The sequence below is a fragment of the Amphiura filiformis genome, chromosome 20, assembly GCF_039555335.1.
Source record: "Amphiura filiformis chromosome 20, Afil_fr2py, whole genome shotgun sequence".
NCBI classification, from domain to species: domain Eukaryota; kingdom Metazoa; phylum Echinodermata; class Ophiuroidea; order Amphilepidida; family Amphiuridae; genus Amphiura; species Amphiura filiformis.
This window is the reverse complement of record NC_092647.1, coordinates 46,237,553-46,264,822: the sequence shown is the minus strand read 5'-3', so window position 1 is coordinate 46,264,822 and position 27,270 is coordinate 46,237,553. Positions and strand designations below refer to the sequence as shown.

Genomic DNA, 27,270 nt, shown 5'->3' with positions numbered 1-27,270 from the left:
CACCACTAACAAGTCAGAAAATCCACCTTTTGTCAAGAAGCGGTTGATTACTTGACTTTTGACTTGAATCTTAAATTCTGCAGTAAAAGTCAAGAAATTGGCCATTTCTTGACCAAACATGGACATGGAATAAATACCAGACCCATTTGAAGAGGTCATTTCAAGTCATTCTTAACTCACATGGTTTAGGAATAGAGAAAACTCCTTAACCAAGTGACATGGTGATGATTTCAAATTACCTCCACTTGAAATGAGTCCGGTATTTATTCCTAGCTATGGTGCATTACATGGTTATGGGCCTGCAGACCATGACTGCATTAAAAAGCTTTAAAAGGAACCAAGTTCAAAATGTTAACAACATCAAATGCAAAAGCCACATGAGATAATAATTACAAATGAAAACACAGAATTGTTATCTTTGGTAGACTGTGATTGACAATAGCAAATGATGTTTACTGCTCTTACTTTCATGTCCAAGCCATAATACCGTAAAAATTTCAATCCTGTTATTCTTTGTCACATATTATGAAATATATTATTAGTAAGGTTTTTTGGTCATTTTAAGTCAAAAGAATGAGGTAAAATGAAAGAAATACCACTTACTATCTGAACTGTGTTGTTCATGTGGGTGGTTTTAATGTCTTAATTAAGACTAATTACAAAATTGCTCTGTTTTCCTACTAGTCCAATGAAATTGGCTAAATCCAATTAGCATTACAAATATGCTGAAATATCAGGTTTGAAAAATATTAGCCAATTCATTTTAAAAGATTGTACATTATGGCTTTAATGTAAGTTGTAGGAACTAACAAAAATATGTTCCAAACTACTTCTTCAAATATACTAAAATGCTTTCAAGTCAAAAATAACAATTCTAGTTTACTATACATTTAAAGCGGGATTCAATCATGTTTCACTGTTGTTCATCACCGATTAACAATGATGCATCCGCATGGTTTACTTCGCGAGGGCAGCTTTAGCTCGTAGTAAACCACAGACGCGAACGCGAGTTGTTAATCTGTGCTGAACAATGGTGAAACATAGTTTCAACAACGAAAACAAGCTAAAGATCATTAAATTCACATGATTCTTTCACTCTGAATGTCAGCTTGTCATTGCCACTCAATCAGTTGATATTATAGCAATAAAACTGAAGAACAAAGCGGTAATGTTTAGCTGGCTGCTACCTCCATGTTACGCAAAAGTTCCAGGCATGATGAATTTTTATGCGTAACATGCAACCTGGTGTTCACTTATATGCTATTGGACTGTGGATTCATCACCGATTAACAACACTTGGCTCCTGTACAAACGTATAGGAAGAGTTGTTGAAGACTTGATCCAAGCACAATGATGAGAATGTCAGGAAATAAAATGAAGTGGAGAGTTGCTGACAATTCTTTATTGTGATCACATTACATATAAATGGTTCACAGGTTCTAAGTTCCCTTAAGTTGTTCATAAACTTTGAAAATATTCTACAAATTATTATAGTAATCTCTCTTTATTGAGGGTAAAAAATAAATTATTGGTGGTCGGTTTTATTTTACACACGGTGCAATTCACATTGTCAAACATTGCATCAAAGTTAGAACATTTTAATTTCACAAAACATGCAGAATGTATTCTACAGTATGTCAGACCTGCTGGATTGTTTGAAAGTTGAATGGACCAAAGTGCAAAACTGCATCTTTTCTTACATGAGCCATTGTGACCAAACAATGTGTGGCCAAAATGCTTATGATAATTAATAATTTGTTAATTTGGTAAAACAATGAGGTAACTGCATGGTGAACCCTTTATTTCAAAATCTTTCATTTTCATGAACGTCAACTATAATCATCATCGATTACACTCAACTTGGCATCCCAGCCAATGACAACTCTCTTGGCAGTTAGGTCAGAGGTCAAAAGTTCAATGCTTTTGTCATCTGCTTTGATCAATCAAAACTTGACTTGACTTGACTTGATTTGCTTCTTTTGGGTAGTCTCATTAGATGTTCAAACCACTTTGGTCTCTTGCTTTGTTTATTTCACTCCATTTACTGCCATGGCCAGTCCCTTTCTCCTCTTTGTATCATCTGATGTGTCCAGATAGTGCCTAAATATTTGCATTTTTCCCATGCAGTCTTATCATTTCCTTTTTATTTTGTGTTGTTCAACCTTGTGCACTGACTCAGACAACTGGTACAATGACTAACTCAGCACTTCAGAACTTTTCACTTTTCACAATGATGAAGGTCAGGTGAAGGCACCTTATGCATGATAGAAAAAACAGAGAAGTTTGCAGAAAACTGCCAACTATATACAATGTAGATCGCCCTATATGCCAGGCATCTCTGAAATAAAACACATTTTAAAAGCTTAGTCAAATTTTTTATTTAAAAAAGTCAGATCCAGTTCATATTTGTATAAGGATTAATAATAAATTGCTGATAGCAATGACAAATTACACATCACTATAGTCCTGGCCCTAGCTAGAACCCGGCCTACACCGGATAGGGTAGAGATTTTGACACTTGATTTGGGTTATTGGACCTTTGAGGTTAACGAATCACAGAGGTGCTTTTATGTAAAGCGGCTGCGAATTCGAGAAATCAAGATGGCCATGGCGGCCATTTTGAAAATTTTAAATTTTAGTTTTCACTCAATATTCATGTGTAATACATCATCCTATAGGTTTTTGCATACAAGGAATCAATTTCTGACATTATTTTTATGATTGAAGGTCAGTATAACATGTTTACATTCAAAATGGCCGCCAAATGGTTGCCAAAAGATGGGGTTTTCATTAAAATGTATTTAGAATTCAATATTTTAACTTATTTGATGTTAAAAATAACCATGGGTTGCTGATATTATGGTCAGTTGTCTATGTCATTTCTATCATCTCCTGGATATGTTTAAAATCAAAATGGCTGCCAAAATGGCCGCCAAAATCGCCTTTTTTTTTCATTAAAATGTGTTACAGGAGTATTATGAAGTACCAGATTTACAATGAAATGGTGCCAAACATTGTGTTCTTTTGTATTCAAAGTATCTCTCTGGTAAAGGGGTAACAATATGACATCAGCATCAATTAATATGATCTCATGGGCATGTAAACATTCAAAATGGCCGCCAAAATGGCTGCAAAACATGATTTTTTCATTAAAATGGTATTTAAAACAGCATTTTAATAGATGTTGTGTTAAATATTTTCATTGAACGCTGATATAATGTTAAAGGAGTATTTCTATCCAAATTTCTTCCTGCTCATGTGTTTTTACATTCATGAAAGAAACCTAAACCCAAATTTTCATGCAAATCGGACATTCAGTTGGCGAATTATGGGCTATAACATATATTTCAATGGTCCATAGGATTGTGTGTGATACTTTCGTTGTCGACAGAATGAAATTCAAAATCGAACATTTCGGCCCGCTTCTCTAGATATAAATTATAAATTTATAAGATAAATTTGCAAGATTCCTTTTGCACATGATCATTATGCACCTAGTAAGGGAGACCGGGGCAGGTTGGCCCCTTTTCCCCACTTATCTGGAGAGCTCAGTTTGTGGGTTAGGAACTTAGGAGGCTCTCAATTTGATACTTGAGAGCTGTTTACTCTAGGTAAATGCTAACAAATTTATATGGCTCTGTGACTTATACAAAAGTTATAGTAGTTGTAGGAGAGAGCGAAAAGAAAATTAACCAGGCCGGGGTAGGTTGGCCCACCAAACGGGGCAGGTAGGCCCTCTATGCACAACCGTGTGTTATTGCCATATTTCTTTCCAATAAAACATTCTAAAGTTACAACTGCGGTAAGATATCACCTATCATAGTTCCAAGATAATCAAAAATAAAATTCATTTTGCGCCATCATGGGTCATTCTTGAGGAAATAGCTAAAATCAAGGAAATAACGTTAACCAATCATCTTATAAAACCCATAACGAAAAACTGAAAGGCTGTGGATAACAATTGTAATTGACTTTTTTGTTCATTATTAACTATTCTGAGTGATGAATTACTTTTTATGTACAAATTCCCAATTATAAAGAAATATGATATTGAAATATTGCTATTTCCAGTCAAAAAGTGCTCAAATAGGACAACAATATAGATTTTTTTGTACTATACTCCGCCTTTGAACAATTTTATCCATGGAACTGACTAGTGTTGGTGTGTAAATTGTATTTTGCTTCATTTGACACAAAATGGGTGAAAATGGAGAAAGTATGCATAACTCTTGCCCATAAACACAATGGGGCAACCTGCCCCAGCACAAGTGGGCCAACCTGCCCCATAGTCTATTTTTTTGTTTTCCATCAAATTCCATAAAACAGAAACAGGATGGAAAGCTTTCAACTATATGGCATTTTAAGCAAGACCCATACCTTCCAGCAACTTACAATTTACATAATGTATTATGTGCAACAATAGTGCTTTCTTTCCTTTCTTTTTTCTCCAAAATGACCATGAAAGTAGATTTTAAATTGATAATATTATGTCTCAACAACATGTAATTTATCTGATTTTTTAAGGAAATGGTGCCACATGAGTGCTTTCTTGAGATCCAAAAATATCTTTGTGGCAGAAGGGTAACGTAAAATATGTCATTCAAAATTATCCCATGGGTAAGTTCAAAGAAATAAAAGTGACTCCCAAAATGGCCACCAAAATATTATTTTTTCATCAAAATCTGTTACAGCGACACTAGGTATCTGGTTTTCAGGGGATGGTGCCATAAAAGGAGAGTATTTTCCCACATAATCATTATAGCATAGCAGTAATAGGAAAACAGCATGGACTTATGGGTAATTGGGCATGTTTAAAATTCAACTTGGCTACCAAAATAAGATTTTGGATGTTGGTGTAACAGTCATTTAAAAGAGTATATTATATTCTTTTAAATGACTGTTACACCAACTTTCAAGATACCAGTTTTTACAGGAGATGTCATTTTTCAGCTTCATGGCATATGGTTAACATTCTGTCGTAAAATGATTCTGCCGGCATGCTCATACCAACGGGACCCCTTATATACTAGGTGCATAATGATCATGTGCAAGAGGAATCTTGCAAATATATTCCCTTTCCAGAGAAACCGCCAACATGTTCGATTTTGAATTTTATTCTGTCGCCAACGAAAGTATAACACACAATCCTATGGACCATTGAAATATACGGTATGTTATAGTCCATAATTCGCCAACGGAATGTCCGATTTGCATGAAATTTAGGATTTAAGATTCTTTTATGAATGTAAAAACACATGAGCAGGAAGAAATTGGGATAGAAATATCCCTTTAACATTATATCAGCGTTCCATGGAAATATTTAACACAACATCTATTAAAATGCTGTTTTAAATACCATTTTAATGAAAAAATCATGTTTTGCAGCCATTTTGGCGGCCATTTTGAATGTTTACATGCACATATGAGATAATATTAATTGATGCCGATGTCATATTGTTACCCCTTTACCAGAGGGATACTTTGAATACAAAAGAACACAATGTTTGGCACCATTTCATTGTAAATCTGGTACTTTATAATACTCCTGTAACACATTTTAATGAAAAAAAGACTATTTTGGCGGCCATTTTGGCAGCCATTTTGATTTTTAAACATATCCAGGAGATGATAGAAATGACATAGACGACTTATGCTTTGTTGTCACCATAATATCAGCATCCCATGGTTATTTTTAACATCAAATAAGTTAAAATATTGAATTCTAAATGCATTTTAATGAAAACCCCATCTTTTGGCAACCATTCAATGGCCATTTTGAATGTAAACATGTTATACTGACCTTCAATCATAAAAATAATGTCAGAAATTGATTCCTTGTATGCAAAAACCTATAGAATGATGTATTACACATGAATATTGAGTGAAAACTAAAATTTAAAATTTTCAAAATGGCCGCCGGCGGCCATCTTGGAACTCTCGAATTCGCAGCCGCTTCGCAAAAGCACCTCCGTGATTCTTTAACCTTAAAGGTCCAATAACCCAAATCAAGTGTCAAAATCTCTACCCTATCCGGTGTAGGCCGGGTTCTAGCTAGGGCCTGGACTACTAGCTTTATTTACAAATGTTTTTCTCATGTATTGAATAATACAAAGTAAATTTTAAAATATTGCTTGGACTTGAAAAACAACTGCATGATTCTTGTGGGTATTGTTTTTCATTTATTGAATTTGAAGGGACTGGGGAAGACATTGTGTTTCTCTTTAATTTATAAATTATCACTTCCCTCATTAATTGATTTGTTGGATATTTCAACAAATTAAAAATTTATTCAGTGTTCTGATTTTAGAATGAAATGATTTAGACTTTTTATATTTTACTCCATCAGTGCTAAACTGAATATATTAAGCAAGTTTATGCATGTACTATGTACTATCTTCCACAGGGGTAGTGTGGATATTGAATGGAATATATGGCCTAATACATAGATAATGCCTTGATTAACTTTGACACGAAAATAGGAAAGAATCTTGTAGATTCTAAGCCTAAAAAGCCTGAATTGAAAAAGTTGCAAAAAAACTACATGTATCTCACAAGGAATTAGGTATTGTAGGTATGGTTATTTCCTGTAAACTAATCCTAACCCTAACCCTAATCCTAACCCAAACCCTAATCCTAACCCTAAACTGACCCTAACCCTAATTTTGTGTATAATTACATGAAGGAGTAACCCAAATCCACACCACCCCTATGTTAGATTTTGCAAATATCTTCCACAGGGGATATCAATTTCAAATGGAATGAACACATTGGCAGCAGCTCCATTTGGATTTCATACACCCTCTGAGAAAGATTTAACCTTAGTCTTCCACTGAAGGAAGATGAGTTTCAAATAGAGCTGCAAATGTACATGTTTCTGGCATTTGAAATTCATAACCCCCTTGTGGTAGATATTTCCAAACTCTTCCACAAGGGTAGTGTGGATATTGAATGGAATATATGGCCTAATACATAGATAATGCCTTGATTAACTTTGACACGAAAAATAGGAAAGAATCTTGTAGATTCTAAGCCTAAAAAGCCTGAATTGAAAAAGCTGCAAAAACTACATGTATCTCACCAGGAATTCCACAGATGATTCTAACAAAATGATCAAGGTTATTAAATGGATACCGCTTAACAGAAAGATGGCAATGTTGCAGTTGGTGCAGTTCTTTGACCCAGAACCCATGGAATTTCTCAGGTAGAAGAATGCTGCAAGGTAAAAAAATACAAAGCTTGTCAGTAGCCATAGTAGAAGTACATTTAATACAAGACAGGCTGATGATTCCAATATAATTATGTGGTATTGTTGCCACTGAGTATGTAAATATGTAAACATTCCAAAGTTTGCTAGAGGTGCATGGCTTTCTCCATATTTCTCCATGGATGAGGAAGCTATGTGCAAAACTTGATATTCGTTCCCCACACAATTTTCCTTTCCCCGTGCAATTTCATTTCACAAATGTGAGGTTTTCCATGCTATTCTCTATGAAATGTTGATGAAATGGTCCCTTTTTGAAGCGTCACAACCATGCCAATCATTTGCTAATTCTTATAGTTTTGCGTATTAATCATCATGCCAAAATAATGTTTGTCTTCACATGTGTGAAGAAACTTTGAGCTGTTGGAACAGCACACAAGTGCATTTAATACTAGTTGGGGATGTACAGTAGGGGTGAAAATAGTGATTTTTTTCCAAATCATGGGGAATCATTTAAAAAGTATGCAACCTTGTCAAATGACACTCTAAATAGAGGGCACTTTTTCAAAATGGCCACCAAAATGCCTAAAAAATTGCCACAAATTGTCAAACCTCCTGTGGAAGAAATATCTTCAACTTAACTTACTTACTTGACTTATTTCGAGTGGTGTCCTCAAAGTTTATGTTCTCCATTGCTATCCTGAAGTCTGCTGCTTCCAATCGAGCGTCATCTTTCAGAATGTCTACATAGGTTAGAGTGGGTCTTCCAGGTTTCTGCCTCCCATGCTTAGGCATCCAATGAACCATTTTTGATGCGGGCTCCTCACTTCTAGAACAATGGCCAGCAAACCGGATTCCTCTTTCCCTGATCTTGTGGCTTATTTTTGGAAGATCTCCATATAGGTCTACATTTGTCATATGTTACTTGCGCCTTGGTATTTGAAATCATCGACCCCCTCTAGTACTACACCATCATTTGTTGTGATGCTTTCTCTCTTGTTATTGTAAGACAGGAACTTTGTTTTACTTCCATTCATCTTCAGGCCCACTATTGCAGCTGAAGTCTTAACTCTGTGAAGCAGTTCTTGTTGTTTTCCTCAGACAACAGTGCAATGTCGTCAGCAAAATCAAAGTCTGTCACCACCACCGGTACAACTCTCCTGCTTCACCTCTTTTCCAGGTGGAATCCTAGCTCCTCTTCGCTTCCATCAATAGCAATTCTCAGTGCAAAGTTTCCACATTTACCTCCACAGTCTACATAGAAAAGAACATTAAAATTCATTTAAGACCTGCTGCTCATTTTTGACAAAAAGCAATTATCAAAAGTTTTACCATTTGAATATATCTTTTCATTCAACTTTTAAAATCTCATTAGTTTTATTGGAATGACATGGTTCAAGATCAGGCATGCAAACCAACCAAAGTCATATCAAATCAAAGGCACATCTGTATACTTCCCCATAAACTGTTAAGCCTCCCAGCATTTTAAAGCATACACTTTCTGCAAGATAAGGGTCAGAAGAATCTAAATCTAATCTAAACAAATACTAAATAAAAATTGCAAAAGCGACATCAAATTAAGAAAAATGGCCTATGATGAAAACACAAATATTTATATGTGAATACAGATTAAACATTAAGTTACATTATTACATAGTGCAGTTTTGAAGTATTGAATGCTACCAGACTCTAGAACAGATGATGGGAGATTATTCCACTCTGATATGGTATTTAGAAAGAAACTATATTTGTACACATTTGATGATACTCTCATGAACTGGAATTTCAGAGGATGATATTGTCTAGAAGTTAGTTTACTTCTGATGCATAGAAAACCCATAGATAAAATGCCGACTAGATCACCCTAGCCCGAAACATTTGGAAAGCTCAGTCAAAGCCAGTTCCTACTCATTTTGATACAATCCAATGTCCAGGCATATATTACGACTAAACATAAAGCAAATTGTTACTACTAAAAATTAAGAAATTCTTTGTTTTTAAGACTTTTCAAATATATTTCTTGAATTTAAAGTTTCCCATTTTAAAGTTTTGTCTGGAAAGTCATCAGGAGATTCCTATTTACAGATACACACCCTTGTGTTTGTTCATCTTCAAATTGACTGAAATACTTTGAATCAAAATACAATCAAAGAAAGATTAGTAATATTTCTGCAAGCATTTTTGGTCTGCAAAATTTAAGACAATTAATGATTATGCTTTTTACCTCATCCGGTTTTGTCCATTTATATAGTAAAGAGAGAGCTGTGGGACTATCATGCTCCTTAGGTCATCAGTCTTCTTGAACACAGTTTAGGTTTGTAGCAAACTCCTTTATTTTGATGTCTTAGCAATAGGTGTGGAAAGATGCCTGTAGGCCCTAAATGAAAGATTGAAAAAAAGCAATATTAAACAATGTATTCTTTTTATCAGTATATTTCTACCTACCATGCTGGCCCAGATAGCTTTGATAAACAAAGCAAGAAATGGAACAAAATAGTGCAAGAGGAAGAGAGAAGGCCACTCCCGAACACAATTTTGTAAATTTTACTCTTACCCCTTACTTAGTGAGAAAGGAAATTGGAATTCAATCTCAAGCCCAGATGCAAAGGCTGTTATGTTATACCCCTATGGGCCTGCCAGAAACCCCTCTCAGCCTGCCTAAAGATCCCCAATTTTAACGACCCATGGCTCATAATTATTGCACACGTAAAGAAAATGCATCATTGGCTTAGTTATGAGTACACAATTAAACAACTTGTTTTCTTCAATATGAAAGGTCAAAATTTTCAATTGATCGTCGGCTTTTCCTCCCAGCTACATACACTTTAAGAATATATCATTACATTTATAAAATTTACTTTGAGGACTGTTATATATCAAAAATGTGAAAAATATCAAATTTTTATAATTTGTCATAAAATTTGTATCATATCGTGAATTTCAAAAAAAAGAAAATTATTTGATATCAGAAAGACATTCTTCGTATTTAGAATGCAATTCGATGTCTGATGTGCTCTCATGTCCCACAAGAAATACTTTCGAAACGCTCAAAACGCTCATTCCAGATCCCTTAACTTACTTACTTGACTTATTTCGAGTGGTATCCTCAAACTTTTTGTTCTCCATTGCTATCCTGAAGTCTGCTGCTTCCAATCGAGCATCATCATTCAGAATGTCTACATAGGTTATAGTGGGTCTTCCAGGTTTCTGCCTCCCATGCTTGGGTATCCAATGAACCATTTTTAATGCGGGCTCCTCACTTCTACTGATCTTGTGGCTTATTTTTGGAAGATCTCCTAGGTATTTGAAATCATCGTACTACACCGTCATTTCTTGTGATGCTTTCTCTCTTGTTATTGTAAGACATGAACTTTGTTTTACTTCCATTCATCTTCAGGCCCACTATTGCAGCTGAATGTCGTCAGCAAAATCAAAGTCTGTCACCACCACCGGTACAACTCTCCTGCTTCACCTCTTTTCCAGGTGGAATCCTAGCTCCTCTTCGCTTCCATCAATAGCCATTCTCAGTGCAAAGTTTCCACATTTACCTCCACAGTCTACATAGAAAAGAACATTAAAATTCATTTAAGACCTGCTGCTCATTTTTGACAAAAAACAATTGTCAAAAGTTTTACCATTTGAATATATCTTTTCATTCAACTTTTAAAATCTTTTTATTAGATTTATTGGAATGACATCGTTCAAGATCAGGCATGCAACCCAACCAAAGTCATATCAAATCAAAGGCACATCTGTATACTTCCCCATAAACTGTTAAGCCTCCCAGCACTTTAAAGCACACACTTTCTGCAAGATAAGGGTCAGGAGAATCTAAATCTAATCTAAACAAATACTAAATAAAAATTGCAAAAGCGACATCAAATTAAGAAAAATGGCCTATGATGAAAACACAAATATTTATATGTGAATAAAGATTAAACATTAAGTTACATTACATTATTACATAGTGCAGTTTTGAAGTATTGAATGCTACCAGACTCCAGAACAGATGATATTGTCTAGAAGTTAGTTTATAGACTTCTGATGAATAGAAAACTCTTATAAGATTTCATAGATAAAATGCCGACTAGATCACCCTTAGCTCAGTCAAAGCCAGGTCCTACATGTACTCATTTTTGATACAATCCAATGTCCAGGCATATATTACGACTAAACATTAAGCAAATTGTTACTACTAAAAATTAAGCAATTCTTTGCTTTTAAGCCTTTTCAAATATATTTCTTGAATTTAAAGTTTCCCATTTTAAAGTTTTGTCTGGAAAGTCATCAGGAGATTCCTATTTACAGATACACACCCTTGTGTTTGTTCATCTTCAAATTGACTGAAATACTTTGAATCAAAATACAATCAAATTTAAGACAATTAATGATTATGCTTTTTACCTCATCCAGTTTTGTCCATTTATATAGTAAAGAATCATGCTCCTTAGGTCATCAGTCTTCTTGAACACTGTTGAGGTGTGTAGCAAACTCCTTTATTTTGATGCCTTAGGTGTGGAAAGCAATAGGTGTGGAAAGATGCCTGTAGGCCCTAAATGAAAGATTGAAAAGAAAAAAGCAATATTAAACAATGTATTCTTTTATCAGTATATTTCTAACTACCATGCTGGCCCAGATAAACAAAGCAAGAAATGGAAATAAATAGTGCAAGAGGAAGGAGAGAAGGCCACTCCCGAACACAATTTTGTACAATTTTACTCTTAGCCCTTACTTTGTGAGAAAGAAAATTGGAATTCCAATCTCAAGCCCAGATGCAAAGGCTGTTATGTTATAACCCCTATGGGCCTGCCAGAAACCCCTCTCAGCCTGCCTAAAGATCCCCAATTTTAACGACCCATGGCTCATAATTATTGCACACGTAAAGAACATGCATCATTGACTTAGTTATGAAACTCGTACACAATTAAACAACTTGTTTGTTTTCAACAACAACATCTTCTATGAACATTTTTGTATACCTTAAAGTCAATCGCCTTTAGTGTATCTATTAGTTAACTGCATGTAGAGTGCTATAGCAAAAACACGCATTGGCCACAGTTGTTGAATGCTGTGTTGTTCACTGCTGCATCATACTCTGCCATATCAAGCCAGTCATCTTTGCCATCTTTTTATAGATTGTCATCTTCATCAATACTGGGATTGCCTGCCTGAGGAAATTAAACCGGTAATTTCAAATAATTCAAAGTGTATTAATAGTTTTAATCTAACTAGACATGACAAGTGAAACTAAGTATTACAGGAAATTTGGAAGTAATGCATCATATAATTTTGCTTTTTCTATTGCAAAGATTAGTTAGTATTTAATACTAAGCAAGCTCGGTCCCTGTGTGTGATTGTGATTTACTAATAGTCCAACATAATTATTAAGTACATTTGATAACATAACCACCAAATGCTGCTTTCATGTTACACAGTGTAACATCAGGGGTGTTCAGAAATAAATTTTGCTGGTACGGCCCGATTTACCTACATTTGATAACATAACCACCAAATGCTGCTTTCATGTTACACAGTGTAACATCAGGGGTGTTCAGAAATAAATTTTGCTGGTATGGCCCGATTTACCTTTTGCTGGCACCTGTGCATGGCAACATAATTGCCACCCTGGCTAATTGGATTGAAGACATCCCTCCCCCACAACTGTAAAGTTTTTTCCAAGCTGTCCCACTACTAGGAAAAGCACACGAAAATGTGAAAAAGTGTGTGCGTAGTGCACGAAAGTTTGCTATTTCAATGTTAAAATTTGGAGATGAACCAGAGTCACCGAGTCAGTGATCAAAATTTCCAAATCGTCCACTGATCTGCTACTAATAAAAAGAACATTAACAGGACAAACATGCATGAAGCGCGTGAAAAAATTGCAATTTTAAATGCTGAAATCGTGCCAAAGGAAAATGCATAGGCGTTTTACAACTTTGGTTACTTTTGTCCCGTTATTTTAATCCAGCTAAGGAGGTTTTTTCAGGCATGAGAGGAGTTGCCCTAGCACTCATAATGATTAAGGCTTACATATAGAAAGGATGGAATTATAATATTTTTAAGATTCATGTTTGAGATGAAAAAAAAAGGGACGTCTCACAGATCTACTGACAGAATGGCTTTACCAAGATAAATGCACTTTGCGTCAATTTGGCATTTTAAAACCCTAACACTTTTGATAAGTTAAAGATCGAAGATACTGAAAAAGGAGAGAAGATGAACAAAGAAGTCACTTGGCACCCCGGATTGAACCTTTGACCCCCTCGCATGCCAACCACATGATTACGGACCGGTAGCTACACAGGCTATCACTGCATGGGCAGCAATTCCGTGAGCATATAACACTTAGGTTGATTGTGTCATCGCAGACCCTGGATTCACGAATCGCTGCATTTTTCATTGTGGTATTTTGTGGGGTTTTTTTTGGGTGTTGGGGTTAATGGACCAAAATGCAGTTCATTTTGGTCTAAAATAGGAAAATGTAAATCATAAAATTTGTCAGAACATTTCTATCAATACAGAGTAGGAGAGGACACTGACACATGCAATGCCGGATTTACCTTTTTTGGGGCCCTAAGCCAGGCCAAAATTCGGAGGCCCCCAATCTCCACGTGAGGAAGGCATATGTATTCAAGTAGCCAGGTTTTGATTTAAAGATAAGGGTACATACTTTTAGAGGCCTAAGATCAATAGTGGCAGAGACAAGCATATTTTATTCCTATTTGAGATATTTGCATGTTAAGTACACAGAAAATTTTATATTTCAGACAATTTAAGCTAAAAATAAAGGTAAAAAAAAACAGAGCCAGTGTGCGCAAAATTTCTTTGTCCACACATCATTGTAGGCCAACAATATAGCGGCCCAAATTACAAACTTATTGTAGTTTTTATCCCATCGCTCTCATGGTGATGTGAGAGACACTCCTACTCTAACCCCTTGTACCACACCCCCTCCTCCCTTCCTTTCTCTTTTCCCTTTTTTCGGGATCGCCAGGGGGGTGTCAAGAACACTTTTTATACCTTTTTATATACCCTTTGTATATATAACCCAACATAACAGATGTTTTGTGAACAATGTCAAAACAGATGTTTTCTAGGTATGTCTTACCTCAGTTTCTTTTTGTTATTTGTCTTGACCTCCTCTTCAATCTTGATCATCTTTTGAACAGGCAACAGTGATGTACATGTAGCGGGTTTACCAGAGCGTGAGAAAGGCATGGAAGTATTGGTTCTCTACAATAGTGAAAGGCTGTATCCACTGATGAGGTTCAGGAGGGACTCTCTCTTCTATTACTACTTCTAGTTATAGTATGTGTTGGGTCATACAGCTTCACTTCATGATTTCTGTTATCATATTTCTGCTACACGAAGGAGTCCAGCACCAGCAGTTGTATTTTGTTGATATTCAGTGTACCTGCAAAAATCCCAAAAATGAGATAATGGTTGAATTAGTTGAATGAATGGATACTTTTAATCATGTGACTTCACAAGGGTTACAAGAAGACAAGTTGAGTGGATCCAGTGTTAATAATATCCTTCACATATTTAATGAATATGGAGTTTTTGATATGACAATGTAGTGACACAGAAGGTAGCTCACAGATTGTCATCTGGAATCTTAGAAGTTTAGACCCAGATACCAGGTTATTCAAGTTCTCTAACCCGATATAAGACACACACACCTACACCCCACCACCACACACATCTAGACCCAAATGCCAAGAGCAAAATTGTACAGATTTGTTGTGAATGGACATTATTTTCCTTCTTTCTTTTCTTTTCATGCTTGACAGCTTGGTTTGAGCAATAGCCTGGTCCCATCAGGACCAAAGCATGTGTTCATCCAGACTGACTGGTTAAACAGACAAACAAATAAAACAGACAAACAAATATCGCACCCTCTAGTTAATTGTGACCAGATGTAAACAAAATTTTGAGCCGAACAAGTGAGGTAAAGCATAGAAAATTGGAATTTACTACTAGCGCCCATGCATGTTACTCCCACGGTTGTAATATGGTACAATCCTCTGGGTGTGTTTATGTGTATCCTGCACGCCGTGTACGTACTGTGCATACATGTTCGACTAATATTTCCATTGTAATAATAAAACACCGGTTCCATCGTTTTATTCAAAATCTCGGATTTTGACAAAACTACAGCACCTAAAGTCTTGATTTTTGCAGAGTATCTTTATTGACTAAAGTAGATTACAATCGTGCAAAAAACGGAATTGTTATATATAATATGGCTTTAACATAAATTGAAACAGAAAACATCTGTACCAACTGGTTTCTGTTTTGTGACGGTAAATTTTGTATGTTTAGATCAAGTCACAATCATAGGCCCGAAAACCACTTCAAGGTAGGTGCATAGTCCAGCTGCAAGTTGTTCTTTTATAAAGTTACATCAGGAAATACAAATTAATCAATTTTCATTCAAATTGATGTCAAATTCTTTCTCAACATTCCTGATTTAACAAAATTTTGAATTTTGACCCCTGTATTATCTTAAATATCCCACGGGTGATAATAGTTGTGCCTCATACTCCAGTCCCAAATGTGCAAAAGACTACCCTTACCCTAACTTGCATATTTGGTTCTATTGTACATGGTGGTTCAGATTCATTCTGCATCACCCGTAGAACAATAATCAGCAAAAGAAAATGTTTCATAAAACTGGCATAACCATCATATATGCCTTTCTTTGCAGCTGGACTACTGAGTCGGGAACACTTAACGGATACAAGGCGAATGTTGAGGGCCCGTTCCTCAAGACAAGACACCTCATGGCCCAGCTTACACAGGCCGCGCACGTTAGAGAACACGCTGTGCAGCTGTTTATGTTCTCGCCCCACACCATAGCGGGTAACCAAGTGGCACAGTCCCCTCGGAGGTGACATAGAGCGAAGGACATCGTGTAAACCAATCCCTCGCTGGCACTATGACATTCAATAGAGGCATCGTACTCACGGCATCTTCCCAGACAAACGATACAAACGCTAACATATATTGTATAGGAGGGATGCACGTACCATAGCAATGTACTAATTTTGAATTTGCTTATTTTTTTTACTTTTACAGTATTTTCTAAATTTGGGTACATATTGACAGCTAACAGCCTTGCTTCAACTAGAATTCCTAAACCAAATCAATATAATTGAATACCTAAGTGGAAGAAGGGCCCAACATCATCAAAACTGTTTTTGAGATATTAAGAAAAAACTTAAATATTTGTAAAAGTTTTATAGATGGAATATTTTCATCTTCAAGGGACCTTTAATACATGAACATACAATATTACATACATTCAAAATTATATATGTTTCCATGGCAATGTACAGTTCTTAATACGAGCTGGAGTTGGGCCCTTCTTCCACTAATATATTATAGGTGTGAGTTCCATAAGCAGATGTGTTATAAATAGCTACAGAAATTTGATAATCATCCATTAATTGCACAAGTAGAAGCATGAAAATATGTTAGCAAGAAAGTTTATTGTAGTGCAAAGCAGATTTCTTGGATGAACAAAATTCCTCTTTGACCCAATATTTGTGGAAGATGGGCCAAACTCCATGGAGTTGGGCCTTTCTTCCATGAAAACCATGATTAAGTGTATGTGGAAGACTATTTAGAGAGTGGATTTTGGTTCATCTTTCACACACAAGAAAGAACAGTTTGCAGGCAATAAAATGCTGGGTCTAACTCATTTTGTAAAAAAAATTGAGTTGGGCCCTTCTTCAATTCAGGTATTGTGCCCAACCTCAAAATGTCCGAAACCTTATTGTGCATGTACTATGATAGTTGTCGCATAAATAAAATGCAGTTCCTAAAGTTTCATTATTGATTTTGTGTTATCATTAATCAAGTCACCATCCTCAACACCATCCCCAAGAGTCATATCACCTTCATCATCACCCTGCCAAAATATTCTGTCATCTTGTTCCAACTTGCAATTTATCTGTGAGAGATCCTTATAAAGTCTCCATAAGAGCCAGTAAGATTAATCAAGACAATAGGATATGTTGTTGAAACTGGTATAGAAGAGTCTTGTATCACAGACGGGAAACTCAGAGACTAACCCAACCTGTCCAAGCTAAGCATAGGAGAATAACATCAGCTGAAATGAGCTACAGGGAACCATGCTCACACAAGTCAGGAATCTCTTGCGCCGATGTGCTTGCAGTGCACACTTATGCACTTGCAGTGCACAGATGCCCTTGGCTCGCACCAAGCACTTGCTCCTCACAAACCAAGCCAAACTGAGCTTCTGACAAAGGCTAGGTAAGGGTATGGTAGGGGTACCTGATCAGGATGCTGGAATCTAGTGGGTAGTCCCACATTTGAGACCAACATTTACAAGAATGTTGCTGCCGGGGGGTCTCAACTTTGGTTTGGGTAGGGATGAAAGGCTGATACCTCAAAAAGTACCCGACCGTAAACCAAAGGACTAGAAATTCTACCAATTTTTTTATAAATTTTCGCAAATTTGTGTAAAGAAAAATTTGCACTTTTTTGAGAAAATTTTGAAGAAAAAAACACCCTTTCAAATTTTCATGAAATTATGGCCATCAATAAACCAAAATGGCTGAAAATCCACCCAAGTCTAAATGGCTGAAAATGTACCCCAAATCTGTCGTACATCCCCATACCCTCATTTCCAATAAGACCCTCCCCCTTGGTTTTTGCTGTCCAAATGGGTCATGTTTTTCATAGAAAAACGACTAGGTGCCAAAACATAAAAGTTCTACGCCGGGCAGTCGGACTTGATGACCAAGCACTACGCCGGGCAGCCGGACTTGATGACCAATGAAGATGGTGGGATCTAGAGGGGTGTCCACACTTGGGGAAAACATATATACACAAGATTGACCGCAATAATATGATTGAATTACAGATGCAGAAAAATACTCTGAAGAAATTCTGAAGAAATTGTGTTAATTGTATAGGGCCAACACACTAGCTACTAAAAACTTTTTCTTTCATTTATTTATTGGATTTTGGTCTAATTGTAGTTGAGAGTTTTCTGATATTTATTTTTTTCTGAGGAAATGGTGTTCATTGTCAGATATACACCCTATATGCATATTTTTGATTGGTAAAAGCAACACAGCAGCTGCTCGGCTGTACTGTAAAATTTTGGAAAAATCATGCATGTGAATAAGTAACTCAAATAAACTCCAGTCGGCATTATTTAATTACCAATTTTACGATTAAGGAGGTATTACACCCCTGGCCGATTTTGTGCCTATTTTTGCATTATAGCGCATTGGTGACAAGTAAGATAAATATATATGATAGGGGCAAGGACAACAACTACAGCATTGAAAATTCAGCAACTCAAGGAAAGTAGTTCTAATTTGCAGTTCAAGTTGCATAATTCCACAACTTTGTGCTGGAAAAACTGGCATAAAGAGACAATGCCCATGATTTTGTTTCAAATGGATACAGATAGTTGTTAGTTTACATCTTAGCTTTACATTAAGTGGCAAATTTAATATCCCAGATTACTGAACTCACAGAGGTTGCCAAAACATTTTAGAGAAGAATATACTGCTCCCGTGTGTGTCATTCAGCAACGCCAAATTTGCATATACAAATTAGGAAATATGGTGGTTTGGAAAAGCTTCTCCTATACCTTAATCATTCACTTACCAAAATAGTTTACCATTATACTATTCAACCTGTGCTGTTAATATAAAGTCTGCACAAAAAGAAACTCAGCTGTTATAAATCGCCTATAGCTTCAGAACAAATAATTGTTTTCACAATATTTCAACATAGAGAAAATGATGGGTTATTTACGCGCATTTTGATACCCCATTTGTCCAATGCCGTTCAATATTGACAACACAGCAGAGCTTTTAAAGAAAAATATCCGAATTTAAAAGTTGCAGTTTACAGCCATCAATGGTTATTACACAAGCATGTGGCACGTAAAACACGCCATTATCTTGGCGCTGACTTCAAATCAATACAAATAGCTGCAACTTTTAAATTCGGGTATTTTTTCTTTCAAAACGCTGCTGTGTTGATAATGTTGAACCAAATTGAACAAATGGGGTACCAAAATGCGTAATTAAATCCTCCTCCTTTGTATGTTGAAATATTGTGAAAACAATTATTAGTTCTGAAGCTATAGGCGTATTTATAACAGCTGAGTTTCTTTTTGTACAGACTTTACATGTTCTGCTGCTATACATTAAAAACAAATTTGCACAAAGGCATTTTGCATCATTCCACAAAGCTTGCCCTAGAAGCTTAATTCATTTAAACAAAACCCGAAAGAATTAAGCCCATAAATTTGAAATCTTGAATTATATATTTGAAACATGATTTAAAATAATATATATTTTGATTTCAATCAATCTACACTTTAGAAGTTGAATAACAAGTAACAAATAAATAAAAATATATTTAAATGCTGAAAGAATCCATGTGTTTTGTTTCTTTGTTACTTTTTAAACGTCTTTCTGACTGTCTGCATCTTCTTCTTGCGTTATGTACAAGATACACCAAAGTGCAGTTGCACTGGGATGCAGAATTGTACAGATAAAAAATGATCTGCCAGAGATCGCTATGTGGATGTTTCTGCAATGACCCAGAGGTATGTGCAGCTAACCATGGTGGTGTGGGGTGCAGCACATAAATATACCCCCACTCCCCTTGCGTGACAGGTAGTACTGGGTTACGTCGTACCAGTAGCAATTTCTTGACCTGACCGATCTCGATCGACTGTGATTTCTACCTGGGTCTGTTAATTATTTTGAGCAACATTGGGGCCTATGTGTTTTAATTATATTTGGGAAATAAATAAACATCAAGGCCACTGAAAGTCGATTTTGAGTTTCCCGTCACCCGTCCTCACTTCATTCTCTGACCCTCACTTGAATTCATTATTGTGATTTTCCAAAAAAAAACGATAAAAACTGGTTATATTTGATATACTTTTGAATCTCATTTGGGCTAAACATCCATCTTCAAGTGAGTGAGCGGCAAATAACAACCCATTTTACATGCGTGCAGCTAACCATGGTGGTGTGGGGTGCAGCACATAAATATACCTCCACTCCCCTTGCGTGACAGGTAGTACTGGGTTACGTCGTACCAGTACATGTTATCTTTTAGGTATTGAATTTAAAATTTAAAGCAAACATTGCTGAACATTAATGAAATTTTTTGGCCTTGGGTTGTTGCAATCCATAACAATACCGTTTGCTCAACTTCAACAAAGACTCATTCAGTGAATAATTAAGTAATTTTTCCTCTGTTCTTCCATGAGACCCAGTGAACGAACAATTAGCAGACCACATAAAGAATTAAGCCCATAAATTTGAAATCTTGAATTATATATGCTGAAAGAATCCATCTTTTGTTTCTTTGTTACTTTTGAAATGTCTTTCTGACTGTCTGCTCCTTCTTGCGTTATGTACAAGATACACCAAAGTGCAGTTGCACTGGGATGCAGAATTGCACAGATAAAAAATATCTGCCAGGGATCGCTATGTGGACGTTTCTGCAATGACCCAGAGGTATGTGCAGCTAACCATGGTGGTGTGGGGTGCAGCACATAAATATACCCCCACTCCCTTTGCGTGACAGGTAGTACTGGGTTACGTCGTACCAGTAGCAATTTCTTGACCTGACCGATCTCGATCGACTGTGATTCTACCTGGGTCTGTTAATTATTTTGAGCAACATTGGGGCCTATGTGTTTTAATTATATTTGGGAAATAAATAAACATAATAAAGGTTTGGACATTTACTGCTACATGCCAGAGGCTACATGCTAGTGAATTCATCTCCCAACTTGGGCAGGAAATGTCAATATCCCTGCACTTAGTAACCCCTCAAAACTTTGTGAAAAAACTTGACATGTGTTTCGTTTAGATACCTTGAACAAAAATGTGGCAATTGCGGTAACCACAACAGGAAGGTAGTGCATTTTCAATTTTTTGCTTTTCATATTAAAACCGCTGGAGCAATTCAACTGAAAGCATAAACAAATCGAACCACGCCCGGGATCACGCCCCTTTCAATGAATGCTTATTATTGTTATTTAACATGTTCTGAGTATAAGTACTTCAAGTTAATAACTTTTATACAGAGCTATAAATACAACTCAAAGCATGAAGAAATCAAACCATGCCTCTCTAAATTGATAAGGTTTTTAAATGTTCAAAGTAAATTGTATACAATGAATACTTATTAATATGATCTGAGTATATAAGTGCTTCACCTCCAAACAAGAACAGTTGATCACAGACTGGATGTATTTGAAATGAGATGCCTTGGAGTTTCCCTTTTCAGGGTGTCTTCATATCATTAACAATAACCATGTATTCCCAAGCTGGTTAAAAATTGCTTATTTTGAATTATCTTTTAGGTATTGAATTTAAAATTTAAAGCAAACATTGCTGCACATTAATGAAATTTTTTGGCCTTGGGTTGTTGCAATCCATAACAATACCATTTGCTCAACTTCAACAAAGACTCATTCAGTGAATAATTAAGTAATTTTTCCTCTGTTCTTCCATGAGACCCAGTGAATGAACAATTAGCAGACCACTTAGATAAAGAATTAAGCCCATAAATTTGAAATCTTTAATTATATATTTGAAACATGATTAAAAATAATATATATTTTGATTTCAATCAATCTACACTTTAAACATTGAATAACAAGTAATTAAATAACAAATAAATAAAAATATATTTAAATGCTGAAATAATCCATGTGTTTTGTTTCTTTGTTACTTTTTAAACGTCTTTCTGACTGTCTGCTTCTTCTTCTTGCGTTATGTACAAGATACACCAAAGTGCAGTTGCACTGGGATGCAGAATTGTACAGATAAAAAATATCTGCCAGGGATCGCTATGTGGACGTTTCTGCAATGACCCAGAGGTATGTGCAGCTGACCATGGTGATGTGGGGTGCAGCACTTAAATACTCGTATACCTCCACTCCCCTTGCGTGACAGGTAGTACTGGGTTACATTGTACCAGTAGCAATTTCTTGACCTGACCGATCTCGATCAACTGTGATTCTACCTGGGTCTGTTAATTATTTTGAGCAACATTGGGCCTATGTGTTTTAATTATATTTGGGAAATAAATAAACATAATAAAGGTTTGGCAATTTACTGCTACATGCCAGAGGCTACATGCTAGTGAATTCATCTCCCAACTTGGGCAGGAAATGTCAATATCCCTGCACTAAGTAACCCCTCAAAACTTTGTATCATTCCACAAGGCTTGCCCTAGAAGCTCAATTTATTTATACATAACCCAAAAGAATTGAGCCCATAAATTTGAAATCTTGAATTATATATATATTTGAAACATGATTTCAAATAATATATATTTTGATTTCAATCAATCTACAGTTTAAAAGTTGAATAACAAGTAATTAAATAATACATAAATAAAAATATATTTAAATGCTGAAAGAATCCATGTGTTTTGTTTCTTTGTTACTTTTTAAATGTCTTTCTGACTGTCTGCTTCTTCTTCTTATGTATGTACAAGATACACCAAAGTGCAGGTGCAGTTGCACTGGGTTGCAGAATTGTACAGATAAAAAATGATCTGCCAGAGATCGCTGTGTGGACGTTTCTGCAATGACCCAGAGGTATGTGCAGCTAACCATGGTGGTGTGGGGTGCAGCACATAGATATACCCTACTACCCCTTGCAATGTGACAGGTAGTACTGGGTTACGTGTACCAGTAGCAATTTCTTGACCTGACCGATCTCGATCGACTGTGATTCTACCTGGGTCTGTTAATTATTTTGAGCAACATTGGGGCCTATGTGTTTTAATTATATTTGGGAAATAAATAAACATAATAAAGGTTTGGCCATTTACTGCTACATGCCAGAGGCTACATGCTAGTGAATTCATCTCCCAACTTGGGCAGGAAATGTCAATATCCCTGCACTTAGTAACCCCTCAAAACTTTGTGAAAAAACTTGACATGTGTTTCGTTTAGATACCTTGAACCAAAATGTGGCAATTGCGGTAACCACAACAGGAAGGTAGTGCATTTTCAATTTTTTGCTTTTCATATTAAAACCGCTGGAGCAATTCAACTGAAAGCATAAACAAATCGGACCACGTCCGGGATCACGCCTTTCAATGAATGCTTATTATTGTTATTTAACATGTTCTGAGTATAAGCACTTCAAGTTAATAAATTTATACAGAGCTATAAATACAACTCAAAGCATGAAGAAATCAAACCATGCCCCTTTAAATTGATAAGGTTTTAAATGTTCAAAGTAAATGTATACAATGAATACTTATTAATATGATCTGAGTATATAAGTGCTTCACCTCCAAACAAGAACAGTTATCGCAGACTGGATGTTTTTGAAATGAGATGCCTTGGAGTTTCCCTTTTCAGGGTGTCTTCAATAACAGCTGTGGCATATATCACCAACAATAACCATGTATTCCCAAGCTGGTTAAAAATTGCTTATTTTGAAGTATCTTTTAGGTATTGAATTTAAAATTTAAAGCAAACATTGCTGAACATTAATGAAATTTTTTGGCCTTGGGTTGTTGCAATCCATAACAATACCGTTTGCTCAACTTCAACAAAGACTCATTCAGTGAATAATTAAGTAATTTTTCCTCTGTTCTTCCATGAGACACAGTGAACAAACAATTAGCAGACCACATAGATAAAGATGTGGGCAAAGAGCAGACATCATATGTGACACAGACAACATGTTACATGTCACTACAGCCCAATCCAAGCTCCTCAATTTCCCAATCTTGCCAAACATTCAGCAGATTAGTTACAAAACTACAAAGTGAAGCTGCAGAAATGGCCTACAAAATGGCTCCTTAGATTCAACACAGGGAAATGCAAAACTATGCATTTTGGAAACACCAACCCAGAAGTTAATTACATAATGCATGGTTTTACACTTGGAAGCCATACAGGAAGAGAAAGTCCTGGGTGTTTATCTGACTAGGGACTGCAAGTCGAGTGTACAATGTACCAAAGCAACCCAGAAGGCACTAAGGAGGGTACAAAGGCCAGGTTCGTAGTGTTATGGAGTATGCCTCACTATGCTAGATGAGTGCCTCAACCACCACCCTGAAGCTCCTTGACTTCATACAGAGCAAAGCATTGAGGATTATTGGTGTTGTCGAGCAGCAGGCAAGAATGGATCTTAACATCCCTCTGTACATCACAGACAACAGGTGGCTGCTGCATCTGTGCTCTACAAGATGCACACCAGCTTGTGCCCACCTGACTTGAAAGCATTGCTGCCCAAGCATTATGTGATCGGACGAGCCACACGCACCAGCCTCTAAATGCCAAGTCATGCACTGACTGAGCCAGTCTCAAGAACCGGCAGAACTTTCGTCCATGTTGCAGTCCATGTTTGAAATGGACTCCCAGACAGTGTAGTTGGAGAGATCACTGATTATGGAGATCAATCCGTGTACATCAACATCTTTCAGGGTGATGATTTAGTAGAGGGTTCTTGTCACTCTAAGCTGCTGTGAATCATTGATTAGCCCATAATGATTACTAATAATAGTGCCCTGTTGCCTATATAAGGCCATGAATTATCTGCGGGTTAAACATACATTCAAATTCATTAACAGAGACAGCGTCACCAACAGAGCTTACATCACACCACACCTGGAATACTGTGTTCAAGCTTGGAGTCCTGGATTAAAGAAAGATCGCCACTCTGGAAAAAAGTTCAAAGGAGAGCTACTAAGTTGGCGCCCAGATATCAGAGACATCGGATCCACGAGGAAGAAGTGGTTAGTGCACTTTCATATCCCAATGTTTAAGGCAAAATTAGATATTTGATGAGAAGGATGTCTTCAATAACAGCTACACATAACATCATACACATATGCATATTACGTCGACCTCAGTAAACCATGTATTCCCAACCGGGTAAAAATGTTTTGAAAAATCTTAGGGTATTGAATTTTAAACTTAAGAACAAACATTGCTGAACATACTAATGAAATGTTGGCTATCATGCAGACAAAAGGTGTTTGCTGTATTCAATGTTAAAATGGAAGAATGTGTTTGTTATTTAATATTGCAATATCATCCACCAGTGCAGCATAAAGATGTACTTGAGGAAGCCATCAACTATCAAAGTGGTGGGTTGCCATTTGTGTATGAATTAATTCATGTTTAAAAACTAAATTCAAGTTGTTTATTAAAGAGTCATCAAATTTGAATAAAAATTACTAACCAGGGTTGTAGCTACAGTGGGCTACACTCAGTTTTGGAGCCCACCACTCAGCAGCAATTTTAGCACTGGACTCCACCACTCAAGAGGCCAAAATTGCACCATTTGAGTGAATTAGTCAAGAATTTGGTCCATTTTGGCAAAAAATTGCCAAATATGCAAAGTTTTCATCAAATGCCACCCAGCACCAAAAATATCCTAGCTACAACCCTGTTTCTAACCAAGTGCTAATGATCACCTCAATAAGATTACCCGTATATGTATGTAAATCATACTTTTGAAGGGCATCTTGGCCAGAATAGCAGTGGGCGAAAGCCCTTTGACCAATTTTCAATTTTGGCCAAATATGCAAAATTTTCATCAAATGCCACCCAGCACTAAAAATATCCTAGCTACAACGCTGTTACTAATCAAGTCCTAATGATCACCTCAATAAGATTACCCGTATATGTATGTAAATCATACTTTTGAAGGGCATCTTGGCCAGAATAGCAGTGGGCGAAAGCCCTTTGGCCAATTTTCACTGTCAGTAGATTTCCCTATTCCAATGTTGCGTTCTTTGAAGTTTGATACATATTGTGTATTCCAAAGTACTATCAATCCTTAAAAATAGTGTTGCAATGACTATAGAATCTGTGCATGCAGTGAGGATGATTGATTATTTTCAACAAAATTGATAGAAACGTTCATGAAGATAGATTAATTTCAAAGGCAGTGATTATGATTTGGTGTAGAGTGGACCTAAATATCCCATGCTGTGTGACTTTTGGCATTGTCTATGCATCAAAATACTGGGCTATTCCATACACCCTCTATGCATGGTAGACATGACCTTAATCTCCCACACAGATTGCAGGATGTAGATTTGAATGGAGGGGTTTTTTTACATCTTAATTTTTTGACATCTTAATTTAACCTGGGTAGATAATTTTTTTAAAACACTGTTCTCCCAAGATGCCAAGGGTAGGGTGTTTGGATCAGGCATATTTTTTTTGCTGCCAAAGACAGCGGACTTGTTTTTTTTCCCCTAATTTTAATGTACACCTTTATACAAAGTTGGGTGTGAACATTTTGTTTTACTCATCAGTTGAGGCAAATTGTATTTTTCATCTCACAAGTGAGCGAAGGCATTTAGGGCCTAGCATCATATTTAAATTGTATAGCCTATGGGAAACAAACATGTTTTTAAGGATGTTTTGCTTTACTCTAGAGTATACATTAAACACTGATTAAGTGAGTTGCATGTTTCTATCTGTGCTTTATAGACTGCCATGACACACAGCCTTAGATATACAGTGATGATTTAGTGTAGTCGAGTGGACCTAAATGGCCCAGGCTGTAAATTTTAGAAGTCCGAATCAGTGCTTAAAGTATACTCCAGGGTATACCCATCATAAAGCTATATTTGATTGGTGCAGAAGCAGCATTAAACAATAATGACAATAACAACTTTGATAAAGATTTGGAAATCATGTTTAAAGATTACCATGGTTACCTCATCTTCCTTGATATGAATTTGAATGAGTAACAAGTTACAAGAGATTCAATGTTTGGTGCGAAGGAGTTTGGTGTACATCATTTCAGAAATAGTGAATGGTGAATGATGAAAGGTTCCAAGTTCCAGTGATGTTCTAAAGTCTTGGGCAGATGGTTGAAGAGGTGCAGAACTCCAGTCAATAAATCAATATTATGCAGAATTCCTAGTGCTGCTAGAACTGGCTCACAAAACATCAAAGTTCACAATCATGCATGGGGGGCCTATAAGGCCTTAGAGATCAACGTCTCAGAGGTCCGCTCTTCCCCACGCTATCAGTTCAAATCTCAAGATCTTGGTGA

The 27,270-nt window shown here is 36.3% G+C and overlaps 1 protein-coding gene across 6 annotated transcripts; it reads right to left on the bottom strand.

Annotated features, from left to right (window-relative positions):
* Positions 1 to 1,005: 1,005 nt before the first annotated feature.
* On the bottom strand, positions 1,006 to 15,916 carry LOC140141838 (uncharacterized). Of its 6 annotated transcripts, none has more exons than XM_072163704.1 (8): positions 14,310 to 15,916; positions 12,181 to 12,369; positions 11,606 to 11,753; positions 10,281 to 10,758; positions 9,426 to 9,578; positions 7,852 to 8,455; positions 7,079 to 7,212; positions 1,006 to 2,338 (listed from the first exon to the last, which is right to left on the bottom strand). In XM_072163704.1, the coding sequence occupies exons 6-8, from the start codon at positions 8,117 to 8,119 to the stop codon at positions 2,219 to 2,221; spliced, it is 522 nt and encodes a 173-aa protein (XP_072019805.1). In that variant the 5' UTR covers positions 8,120 to 8,455; positions 9,426 to 9,578; positions 10,281 to 10,758; positions 11,606 to 11,753; positions 12,181 to 12,369; positions 14,310 to 15,916; the 3' UTR covers positions 1,006 to 2,218. The 6 variants fall into 6 exon arrangements, with proteins under 6 accessions (XP_072019805.1, XP_072019802.1, XP_072019804.1 ...); XM_072163701.1 differs by having other exon boundaries at positions 10,285 to 10,758; XM_072163703.1 differs by lacking the exon at positions 11,606 to 11,753 and having other exon boundaries at positions 10,285 to 10,758.
* Positions 15,917 to 27,270: the final 11,354 nt, after the last annotated feature.